This window comes from Schistocerca americana, chromosome X, assembly GCF_021461395.2.
Source record: "Schistocerca americana isolate TAMUIC-IGC-003095 chromosome X, iqSchAmer2.1, whole genome shotgun sequence".
Classification (NCBI taxonomy): Eukaryota; Metazoa; Arthropoda; class Insecta; order Orthoptera; family Acrididae; genus Schistocerca; species Schistocerca americana.
This window is the reverse complement of record NC_060130.1, coordinates 517,944,769-517,957,320: the sequence shown is the minus strand read 5'-3', so window position 1 is coordinate 517,957,320 and position 12,552 is coordinate 517,944,769. Positions and strand designations below refer to the sequence as shown.

Here is a 12,552-nt window from a genome sequence, read left to right as displayed (position 1 = left end):
ATGATTTTGGATGCTATGTATTTTTCAAGTAGTGCCTGGATTCCACATGGGAGAAAACACAGTCTCAAACAACTTCTAGAAGGCTAGTTTTCGTCAGATACATACAGTGGATCTCTCACCAAAAATGAAGGAATTGCAGCTGAACAGTGGCAGCAAATTGTAATGTAGTTAGAGAAACAAGATGTATGACATGTCAGTAGTTCATTGAAATAACGATCCCTATTCAGTTAACCATTATGATTCAGTAATGGAGAGATACTAAATTAACTATGTTGGTTTGTTTTGAGAAGTGTGATAAAAAATTGCAAGTTTAGCATGTTTTATTTTTTCTGCATCACATGCCAAGTACACACACACGCTGCTGGAAAAAATTAGTATACCCTTTTATAGGTGTCCAATTCACTCAAGATTTATTGTTGCAACAGTGCATATGGAGTACATGAAATGATTACATTTACAGATCAGTAACACAGGCAGTTCTGAGGTACCAGGTATCGACCCATGCTGAAACACCCATATTAGTATGTGACTTAGCCGGGTGTAGGCACTGACTCTGGCACCAAGTCAATCATACAGATGACGAATACTGTCCTGGGATATGTTATGCCATGCCTGCTCGACCTGTTCACATAGTTGTAAGAGTTGTTGGTTAACGAGTCGCACGAGTCACTTCTCGCCCCATCATATCCCACATGTGCTGGATTGGAGACAAGTCTGGAGACCATGCTGGCCAGGAAAGTTGCTGCACGTCTTGCAGAGCACATTGAGTTTCATGGGCAGTGTGTGCGTGAGCATTATGCTGTTGGAATATCACATCACCTTCCTGTTGCAAGAAAGGGTCTAACAGCATTCTGCGTGTACCAGCGCTTTGCTGGTTAGTGCCTCATCCAGAAACACCAAAGGTGAACAAGAGTTGTAGCTTATCGCACCCCAGACCAAAAGGCCTGGGCCAGACCCAGTGTGTCTTGGACGAATGCACTCTACAAGACAATACTCACCAGGTCTACATTGTACAAGCTAATGGCCATCACTTGCATGCAGGCAGAATCTGCTTTCATCGCTGAAGACCATGGCACTCAATTCCACCATACAAGTGATACTGTGACAGTACCAGTCAAGCTGTGTATGTTGATGCTGTGACATGAGTGGAAGACAAGCTATAGGTGTGCTTACCCGTAGTCCCACTGCTAATAACTGCTTCACAACAGTTCGTGTTGACATGTCTGTGTTCACAAGCCCTCTTACCTGTGCTGTGGTAGTGTATGAACTGCCACTGCTGTCCTTACAGTATGGCAGTCCTGGTGGGTGGGTGTGTTGCGTGAACGTCCAGAACATCGTTTACAGATATAAGACTGTTCACGTGATGACTGATACTAGCTTTGTTGCACAATATTCGCTGCACGTCCTCTTGTATGTTGATTCTCCAAAAGGACCAGCCCACCACTCAGAAGGCCACAGTTTGACCCCTTTCAAACTCACATATGTGGCTGTAGGAAGCACAAGTGCATCTCTGTGGCATGTGTTTGCCTGCTTGCTTTACACATTAGCATCATACAGAGACTTCTGGCTGTGAACATTCCCTATTAACAGGTAGACATAGGTGACACTCTGGATGGTATGCCAGTATGCTGTTTGTTGACTGATGAAGTTGAAACTGTTAGCAGTACATGTTCTATCCCCCAGATGGCATATGCTGTCATCAGATCAAAATCGATGTCATCTTTCCAGGTGTAAATGTTCTTCTGCCCCCCCCCCCCCCCCCCAATGTATTTAGAGCACTAGAAGTTACACACTCACATCACATGACTTTCCTGCATTCTAATTGGCTTATGATAGATGTGCACTCGTCCAATATGTTGGGTTGAGCCAGTATCTCCATAGTGAACACTTTTTGCGTCTTGTATACTAACACACAATTTTGAGTGTTTCTGGGTGTGATACTCCAAATGTGTTATGGGAAAGGCACATTTTGAAGTATAATTTATTGAGATAGCATGTCAGGAAGTATGGCATTGTGAGGTCCCATATTACTCCAAATATGATACCCTTAATTCCGCATTTTCACAGACAAGAAAATGGAATCACTACCAAATTAGATATTCTTCGATAGTACAATTTCTTGTTTATGATGATCAAAGTCTGTAGTCCTTTCAAAAGTGTGCTACCAAGATTCCACTTTAGTTATGATGAAATAATAAACTGAGTCAGGAAAAAAGCTTTTGGCACTGTAGTATATCTGTTTGATAAATAAAGCAAGTACGTTACTGAATAGAGGGCTGGTCAACATACACCATTCTCTAATACTATATGTTCTGTGAGTGAGAGTGAGTGTGCTTGCTTGAACACCTACACTTTCACTCAACCACTTACATGACTGTGGAATATGGCTGTTGTGGTGAAACACTAATTAGCAAGCATTTATATAGACAAAAGAACACCACCTACAGCTGTACAATAATCTTTAATGGCACATGACTGGTTTCATTGTCTATAGCAACCAGTAATAAAAGAGATGGAATTGGGAGAGCCTGAGCAGTAGCCCATACCAAACTGTTCCATGTGTTGAATGTAAATTTGCATTGCGTTTATATCATCATCTTACCTACAGTGATAAGGGGGGGGGGTAATACATGTAATTTTTTTCCTCTCTCTTCTATGCTCTTGTGTCTGGGGCCATGTACGAGGATCATTCAATAAGCAATGCCCAAATTTTTTTCCTCAGAAATCATATTTATTGTTAAGAGTCAGAATTTGGTGACAGTATACTCAACATGTCGTGTCCATGTCCTATCTTTCTACGTAGTGCCCATCACTCTCTATGGCCGTACGCCAATGTTGTGGAAGAACATGTATTGCCTGCTGGTAAAAGCTCTTGTCCCTTAGGCGTAGCCATGTTTTCACTACATGATTGACACTCTTGTCATCTTCAAAGTGTTTTCCTCATACAGAATCTTTAAGTAGCCCAAAGAGATGGAAGTCTGAGGGTGACATCTGCTGTGAGCATTCATGGAACCCATCGTGAGCACTTCTTTGAATATCCGAGAGTCTCCATCATTGCAGACACACTTCCAATTCTGAGCAACAACTGTAGAGCCAATTGTCAAGTTGTTATGCGCTGGTCGGCACAAATAACGGCATCTGCAAGATTCAGGATGTCTGGAGAAGTGGCTGTGACAGGACGTCCAGAGCGTAGCTGATCATGGAGTTCTTTTTCTGCATTTCCTGAGGTTGCAACGTTCTTTACCCGTCACCCAGCTACTCTCCTATCAACGGCAGCATCATCATACACTGCACATACATTTATGGGTGTTGACCAGGGTTTCTTTTTCTGCACACAAGAATTCAATAACAGCATGCTGCTTATAACGTGAGTCCTATATAGGCACCATTTTGATGCTGCACTATAGCCCTGCCATCTGCCAGAATGGTTCGAAACTACACTGCCACGCAGAGTAAACATCAAATATGAAGCACCAACAAGGACGTTTGTCTGTGTATATTAATGGCTTTTTTAAAAAAATATGGGGCATTACTTATTGAATGACCCTTGTATGTTTTAGTGTACGGTTGTGTATAAGTATAGGGGATGAGGTTAAACTATTGCTCGTGGCACTCTTAGTGCCAGCCATGACATAAGTGCTATGCTCTGAGTGCCAATGCTTTGTTGCATGCTCAGTGAGACTGGTGTGTTGATAACTGTATGCGAGGGCTGTCACTAGGATGTGCAGGATAATTTGTAAGTATTTAAACCGTCGGTTTGCAATGGGTTATTGTCCAGGGTTCCTCAGTTCGATATTTTTTTATTATTGGTTGTCAGTTCTTCCTCATTATTATGGAGAATGATGTATGCACCATTTGGCCCTTTTTACCAGTGAAGGTTGGGGATCCCTTCTTTCTTACATCAGTGTCTTGAATGACTTAAAGTATTGTGTGTTCAGTGATTGTCATTATTAGGGTTTTGTGATAGTAATGTTATGACGTGGGTCCACTGGACCATATGGATAATCCTTCAGATTTTTTCTGTTTGGGTGTCCACCTGAGGATGTAGCTGTAGGCCATGAATCAAGTCATGTCTCATTAAAGATTATCATACAGCTGTACATGATGTCCTTTTTGCAAGATGTATTACCACACCTCTGGATGCTTGGAGCACAGAGTAGTTTGTAGCAGGCATCTGTTGCACCCTATGCGTATTTTCCTTGGTAAGGTATCCTGGACTCTGTTCAAATTGGCTATCTTTTTCCTATTGCCTCATGTTTTCATTAAACCAGGATGAAAACTATAACACGTCCTCCTTTTTTTAAGTTAAAAAAAAAAGAAAGAAAGAAAGAAAAGTGGGAAACCAGGGTGCTCCCTCCCAGTCAACCAAATGGTCTGGGATGGCTAGTTTTCATGAGGAAACTGTTGTAAATGAGAACATAACATGATGCAACTCAATACAACTCATGTGATAAAATGTGTGTTGAAATGAAAGGAGTGGGAACTTTTTCCGCTTGTACAAACGTAAATGACTATGAGGCCTAAAAGGAATAATAAAACCAGTTCATGATTTGTGTAATGGGACCCTCCTCATCGAAACAGCCACTTCCATCAAAGCAAACTAACTGTCAAAAATGTATATTACTTTAAAATGTATATTACTTTAAAAATTTTATGCCATCCTAAACTTCCATAAAAATTTCTTGGTTCACATGCCATGTCAAATTCAGATAAAATTCCGAGCTTTCAGTGATATCCACCATCATCTTTGTCACGGATTAAAACTGACTGTTGTGAGCTGGCTAGGTTCCCTCCTTTATACCCCCCAGAACGGCATACGATTGCCTGGAGTACATCCTGATTGGGCATATAGAGGTGGCCCACTCTACACCACAGAGTTTTTGCATTTGCTGTCTATCTAGTGTTGCTGCGCCATCCATTGAATCAGGCAGTGAACTGTGGGAAGTATTCCTCTGTGTTTTCTCCTTGTCGAGTGCATGCTTCCATGCATTGGTAAGTGCATAGCCAATGTGTCTAATGAAGTTGTTTTCACAAAGACTGATTTCAACGTCATCTCTGTTCACAGTGTCTCAGTGGTTCAAAAAGTGAGTCAGTACTCTCATTTGTTCAAACAAGATCTTGTGCTTATTTAACAGGCTGTACTCCCCCACCACTGATTTATCCAAATGGCTGTATTTAAGGTAACAATGATGCCCAACGCAGTGATTGGGAACCGTACGTGTAGACTCACCCATGTAACTCTTGCCGTGCTCGCAGCACATGTCACTGTTGACAGGCCATTGAATTCTAGTCTTCTTCTTTAAGAGAGATAGGCAGAATGTATGGATCAGTGGATATACTAATTTTCACACACTCCATTCAAAAGTAGAGTAGGAAAGGGAATGATAAATAGCAATCTGAAGTACACTTGAATATCTTGACTTAGTCCCTGTCGTTCCCTCTAGAACGTAGGTCTGTGATGAAATTCCTCCACCTGGTACGATTTCTAGCAAGACTCTTCACTTTACTCCAGGTTTTTCCCATCCACTGCAGCTTCTCTCTCGATCGTCCTTTTCCAGGTCTGTTTGGGATGACCATGTTTTCTAACTCCTTGAGGGTTTCAGTCCAACACCATCCTTTCAGCAGCTCAATCTGGTTTCCTCAATGTACGCCCAATCCTTTTCCATTTTCTTTCCTTGATTTGTTTGTTGATTGGTTGCTGATTTGTATTCCTCCAAAGATCTTCATTTGTCATTATATCTGGCCATCTCACATTTAACACATGCTGGAGACAGTGGTTGATAAAAACTTGGAGCTGGTTTTTTATGTGCTTACCTTCCAAGTTTCGCAACCATACAACAGAACAGCCTTCACATTACTACTGAAAAGCCTGAGTTTGGCCTTCTTTGAGATGTTTCTATTTCTCCAAACAGGGTACAGTTGTACAAATGCACCATTTGCTTTGCGGATGGGACTGTAGATGTTGTCCTCAGTGCCTCCAGTAGTCGTGACTATGCTTCTGATAAAGGAAATATTGGACCTATTCTACGTCCTCTCCATTAATGGTTAGTCTAGTCGTGATGGTCGAATTTATCTGCATTTTTTTGGTTTTGTAAGCATTTATCTCGAGGCCTGCAACTTCTGCCTCTCACTGTAACGCGGCCAGTTTCTCTTCAATGTCTTGATATCATTGTGCCATTAAGCAGATGTCGTCTGTGAAATCTAGATCTTTGAGCCTATACTGCATCTGCCATTGCACACCTCCCCTCCGTCCCCCCATCACTCTCTTCATCACATGGTCCAACACCAAAAGAAATAGTGTTGGTGAAAGAATACGCCATTGTCGTACTCCCGAATTAACTTGGAAAGCCTCTGTTAGTTCCCCATTATGTAGTGCTTGGCATTCATAGTCTTTATACATTTCCTTGATGATAATAATAATCTTCGTTGGAATGCCATATTTTGCAAGTGTATCCCACATGACTCTTCGATTGACAGAGTCAAAAGCCTTTGCAAAGTCAATGAAGGTAAGCTAGAGGGTGTGTTGCCTCTCTGCACTTTGTTACAGAATAATTCTGAGAGTATTGATAAGGTCCACACAGCTTCGATGTTTTCTAAAACCTGCCTGCTCTATCCTTAGCTGTGCTTTCATAGAATCCTTAATGCAGTTTAAAATGATCCTTGAAAGTACCTTACTTGGTACTGACAATAGGGTACTGCCCCGCCAGTTATTGCAGTTATTAACATCACCTTTTTTGGGTATTTTCACGATAATACCTCATTTCCAATCTGTTGGCAGTTTCTCCTCTCTCCATATCTTATCTAATAAGATGTGCAATAACTCGACAGTGGTGTCCAAGTCTATTTCCAGCATCTCAGGTGCTATATTATCTGGTCCTGGTGCCTTCCCATTCTTGATCTGCTTCAGCACTGTCTGATGCTTTCGTGGGTGCATTTGCACCAGTGCTGGGAGCAGGATCATTGTATTCCGTTTGTTCTTGTTCTTCTACCTCACCGCCAAGGTCTCCATTTAGAACTTCGTTAAAGTGTCCCATCCACCTACGTGATTGTTTTTCATATGTAGTTACTATCTCCCCTTTCTCCTCTGGAAGCTTTTCTTTGAGAGCATCTTAACTATATCATATAGTTCTTTCACATCCCCCCTCCATGCTGCCTGTTCTGCTCTGTCAGCCTGTTCATCTATCCACCTTCTGTGGTCTCTTCTCACACTCCTTTTCACGTCTCTGCTGCTCTATAATCAGCTTGTGTCTGTGCTTTTTGTTGCCTGGTCCTGCTCTGGTTTACTCTTCCCTTGGCCTGCTTTCTATGGGTGATCTTCCTCCAGGTATGTTCAGACATCCAATCTCTCCACAGGCGATTTTTAAAGCCCAGTTGTCTCTCACTCACTTGCACAAAAGTATTCTTAACTTCCATCCACATCTCCTCCATGTCCTTATCCTCAGTCATCTCCAGTTCCAGCACCTGGAATCCATTCCGGAATTCCAGCTGGAACCCCTCCGCTATCTGTGGATCTTTCAGTTTACCTATGTCAAATCTTCTATTTCTTGGCTCTAATATCTTTCTGGGAGCCACAATCTCCATTCAGAAACTGGCAGTGACAAGATGGTGGTCGCTACTTGCGTCTGCTCCTCTTCCATTCTGCACATTTTCCAGGCTCCTCCTGAACTTCCTGGATAATGTGATGTGGTCAATTTGATTTTCTGTAATATGATATGGGGATACCCATGTTATCTTATGACATCTCCAGTGAGAAAACAAGGTCCCTCCTATTACAAGGTCATGGCTTGCACAGAAGTCACTAAATCTTTCCCCATTATCATTCGTTTCACCCAAATCATTTACCCTGATTATCTGTTCCAACCCGTCACTGATACCTCCCACCGTGGCACTTATGTCTCCCATAACAATGAGGATATCTTTCTTACTCCTTTACTTACAGTCTCTTGCAGCAATTAATAGAACTCCTCTTCCTTCTCAATCTCTGATGTCTGTGGGGGCATAGCATTCGAAAAGCATCACATTTTGGGTCTTCGTCTTAAATCTGGCAGTCATGATCCAACTGGACACAAGTCTCCATTCTAGAAGGCTCTTCTTTGATGTCTTGGTCAACAATATCCCAACTCCATCCCAGTTTTCCTCTTCCTCTTCAGATCCTGAGTATAAAAACAGAATTTCATCCAATGTCTGCATTTCAGCAAACTCCGGCCACCTCAATTCACTCAATCTCAGGATATCAAGCTTATACTTATTCATTTCCCTGGTCACTTGTTTCAGCTTGACTCTCCCTCAAGGTTCATATATTCCAAAAGCCAATTTTCGTTTTCCTTTTCATGCCAAAGGTCATCACCAGTTTATCCATCCAGTTTTTTATTCTTGTCTCAGTTTCAGTAATCAGGTTATTTAAGAAGGGTAGGTGATTGGCCCACCGCTTCCGATTGCCTTGGAGGGGCTGCGACCTTATCGCCCAGGCACTGACAATTTACCAGATGTTCTGCATATGAGTTTTTCATTTTCTCCACACCCCTATATGTGGTTTAACCGCCAGCATCGGTTAAGTGGGGGAAATGAAAAGGTAAAGAAAAAGGATGGGCTAGGGATAGGAAAAGGATGAGAGACAGGTTTTCAATAGGTCGTTGTGGGACACACTTGGTCTGGCTCCTCCCTTTCGGCCTGTCCAGCATGGGTGACCCTGCTGGTAGCTTTGCTACCGCCGACATAGGCCTTCGGATCCAGAGCCTGCAAACCTCCTCACTCACATGGACAGTGCTACATTAAGACCGTGTCCCCTAAGAAGGACACTTGAATATCTACAGTACAGTAATTTATTGAGTATGTATGTAAATGAACATTTTTTTTACAATAGCATGTGTCCTTGATTTGCAAAAAGTGTCAGTCATTGTGTTGTTGATAAATATGTTGCAGTTACAATAGATAATACATGGAGTACCATACTCATTTGAGTTTGTGGATGAATGTGAAATTTTTAGCATTTCTCGACAGTTACCTGATTAACCTGATTATTTTTTTCCGATGCTGCAAAATGAGTTACGTGGTTTAAACATGAGAAAACTATAAATTTGTGAGACAATGAGCAGGCGGAGGGTGAAGTTTTGGGAATATCAGCTATGGTAAAGTAAAAGCAATAAATCAAATAGGTAAGGCATGGCACACACGCACACGCATGCTTGAACCAAACCCCCCCCCCCCCCCCCCCCCCCACACACACACACACACACCTTCCATTGCTAATGATGGAACTCCACAGCTTCATAGCTTCATGGGAAGAAATTCCACAGGGACTGATCATGTGTCATCTACTGTTTTTGTTCCATGTTAGTGATCTGTTTTATTTGAACACAGAGGCAGAATTAGTCCTTTTTTTGCAGATGATATAAGTATTGTTGAAGTTGAATAAAAAACATCAAAAGAAAAAGAGTAAATTGGCTTTTGTGAAAGATATGACTGGTTGATCGCATATAAGTTAGTTTTGAATTTTGTCAATGAAAATTGTTTTATTACTGCCAAAAATATTCTGTGTTCCAGTCAATCCAGTACATCAGTAGGATACAAACGACATAGTAGATAGTTTTAAGTTCATGGGAGTGCATATTGATGAAAACTGCTAGACAAGCAATGTAGTAAAAAGTTTTAGTTCTGCTACTTCGCTCGTAAGAGTAATTGACAACTTTAGGGACACAGAAATGAGTAAGTTAATATATTTTGAATGTTTTCCATTGTTGTTGTCACAAGTTTTGTAGTAGTACTGATACATTCACATATGCAGTCCTAGAAGAAGAAATTATCTTCACCACTCTGTAATGAAATTAACTTTGATGTGGAAAGGAATGAAATGCTGGACACACGAAGAAGTGAAATAGACATCCGTTAAACTCTTTCACAATCTACTCATGAAAATAAAATATCTGACAGATTACAGAAGTTTTTTCAAGTGCTGGTTGAAATTGTTACTGCCCGCATCTCGTGGTCGTGCGGTAGCATTCTCGCTTCCCACGCCCGGGTTCCCGGGTTCGATTCCCGGCGGGGTCAGGGATTTTCTCTGCCTCGTGATGGCTGGGTGTTGTGTGCTGTCCTTAGGTTAGTTAGGTTTGAGTAGTTCTAAGTTCTAGGGGACTGATGACCATAGATGTTAAGTCCCATAGTGCTCAGAGCCATTTGAACCATTTGAAATTGTTACTACTTAACAAGTATGGCTAAATTATAGGAGAATCATTGAATAGAAGTAAGTAGTCATATTGTGTTAAGAAGTGTGCATCTTTGGTTGACTTGTCGTATTACATTCAAGTTCATTGAGATTGTGATCTATGGTAAATAACCATGCAAAAAACGAGTAGGTGTTAGAGATGATCAGAAATCCAGTTGGTAAACCATGTAACCACATGCCCTGCTGTTCAGGACTGCCTGAGCCTCTTGTGAAGTTTGCACATGCAGCAGCATGAAGGTTAATGCTATGTTTGAAGAATCATATGCTTCCATGTCAGCTTTAGTTTCAGATGATTTTGTCCTTGGTTCAGTAATTATTTTAAAAAGTTGTGGGTGTGAGCACACAGCTGAGTTAACCTTTTCCATTTAACAGAAACAGCAAAATATAATACCAGATCCATAACTTATGTAGTTCATTAATTAGGTGAATTTTCTATAGATTATTGGAATGATTCTTTTATCAAAATGATGTGGAACAAGCTAGCATGTATGTACTTGATTAGTGTTAAAATTAATGAACACAGATTGTCCCATATTGTGTAAATGTAGATAGTGTAGAGAAGCATTAATTTCCTGAATTGGAAGTTCTTTAACTCCTCATCCTTCTTTCTACCTCAAGTACTTGTTCTTTAAGTTGTCTTTGTGTGTGTTCATTTTTTATATGCTACATTGCTGCTAGTCATATTACATCATCCACCTTCTAAGCTGAGAGGTCATGACGTCTGACTGCCATGCAGCAGGCTTGGCTTCGATTCCTGGCTGGGTCGGAGATTATCTCCGCCCGGGGACTGGGCGTTATGTCATCCACATCATTGACACGTGATCAGCCAATGTGCCTTCAACTGAAAGGACTTGCAACTCGGCGTCCAAACTTCCCCAGGTGGGGACTCTTGGCCATCAATGCCATACGATCATTTCATTTCATATTAAATCAAAGCATTCTGTATGATAATATCTCTACCCCACAGTAGTACAGATTCTACTGCTATTGTCTCCATTTTTAATTGGGCGTCTGTACACCTTGAACACAGTCAGTTAGTTTCAGGACTTGGTTGATAATGCCTTACCAGGTCTTCATCTGTTCTTCTCTCTTCGGACACCCATCACAACCATCTACACTAGAAGAGGTGGCACAGTCATTAGGTGTTGAATGCATATTTTAAAGGGCAGTGCTTCAAAAAGAATCCTTGTCCAGCCATGCAGATTTATGTTTCGCGAAGCTTCCCTAATTTACTTAATACATATGCAAGGATGGTTCCTTTGAAAGGTCATAATCTATTTTCTTGCTATATGCGCTTCATCTCCAATGACCTCTTCGTCTATGGGATGGTAAACGATATACTTTCTAACTCCAACCGGGAGGACGACGGTTCAATCCCGCGTCCGGCCATCCTGATTTAGGTTTTCCGTGATTTCCCTAAATCGCTCCAGGCAGATGCCGGGATGGTTCCTTTGAAAGGGCACGGCCGACTTCCTTCCCCATCCTTCCCTGATCTGATGAGACCGATGACCTCGCTGTTTGGTTCTTCCCCCAAACAACGCATCTAACTCCAACCACAGCCAGTTTTACGTGTAATGTTTCAAGAAGCCGTGGTCATCTTCATTCTTGGACAAAACAAAGAGTTTGTTAATTTTTGTTTCAAACAATATCAAATTTTAAATTAACAGATATAAACCTGGTTTATTACCTCATTGTGAATGCCAAGGAAAATGTAAAGTAGTGATAAAAAGCTTTATTTTCCAGATCACAAATAAGTTTTCTGCAATCCATTATTCCATTTCACATGGTTACAAAGTCTCTTCTTATTTATACTTACTTAAGAAATATTCTGCCTCACTGTAGATACATTGGTGTCATTCTGTGTTACACTCTTATAAACAGTAGTTCTGTTAAGGACAGAAGCAAGGTAAGCTGAAGTATTAGTGTTGTAAGTTTAACACATTTTTTGTATTCATTCATGCACCTTTTTCTTTTTTTCCAGTCAGAAAGATTATGTGTGTTTTGATTTTGTGCCCCAGCACCATAATATCATCAGATATCGCCGTGGTATAGCAGTTATAAAAGATGATTTCCATACAGTCTGTTCTTGGGTTCAGTTCAAAAATAAGGAAGCCTGGAAATATGATCTTTATTTGTGTAAGTCACATTTAACTTCTATCTTGATGCAAAAAATAGGTATTTGATTGTTGTTATAGGAAGTTCTTGTCATTCATGTGAATGTATTTCTCATTTCTGGTTTTAAAATGTTTATGTAGCAAATTTCTGAGGCAAAAGTTTCAGAATTACTTCTCTGAAAGTTATTGCCTAATGAGTAATCCCTGTATAGCAGA

The 12,552-nt window shown here is 41.0% G+C and overlaps 1 protein-coding gene across 1 annotated transcript in view; it reads left to right on the top strand.

The window, feature by feature from the left end:
• LOC124554785 overlaps nucleotides 1–12,552 on the top strand; it is a 121,815-nt gene that overhangs the window by 39,311 nt on the left and 69,952 nt on the right. The window contains exon 7 of the mRNA XM_047128433.1: nucleotides 12,204–12,358. Coding sequence (XP_046984389.1) covers nucleotides 12,204–12,358 — 155 coding nt within the window. The remainder of the gene's footprint in view (nucleotides 1–12,203; nucleotides 12,359–12,552) is intronic.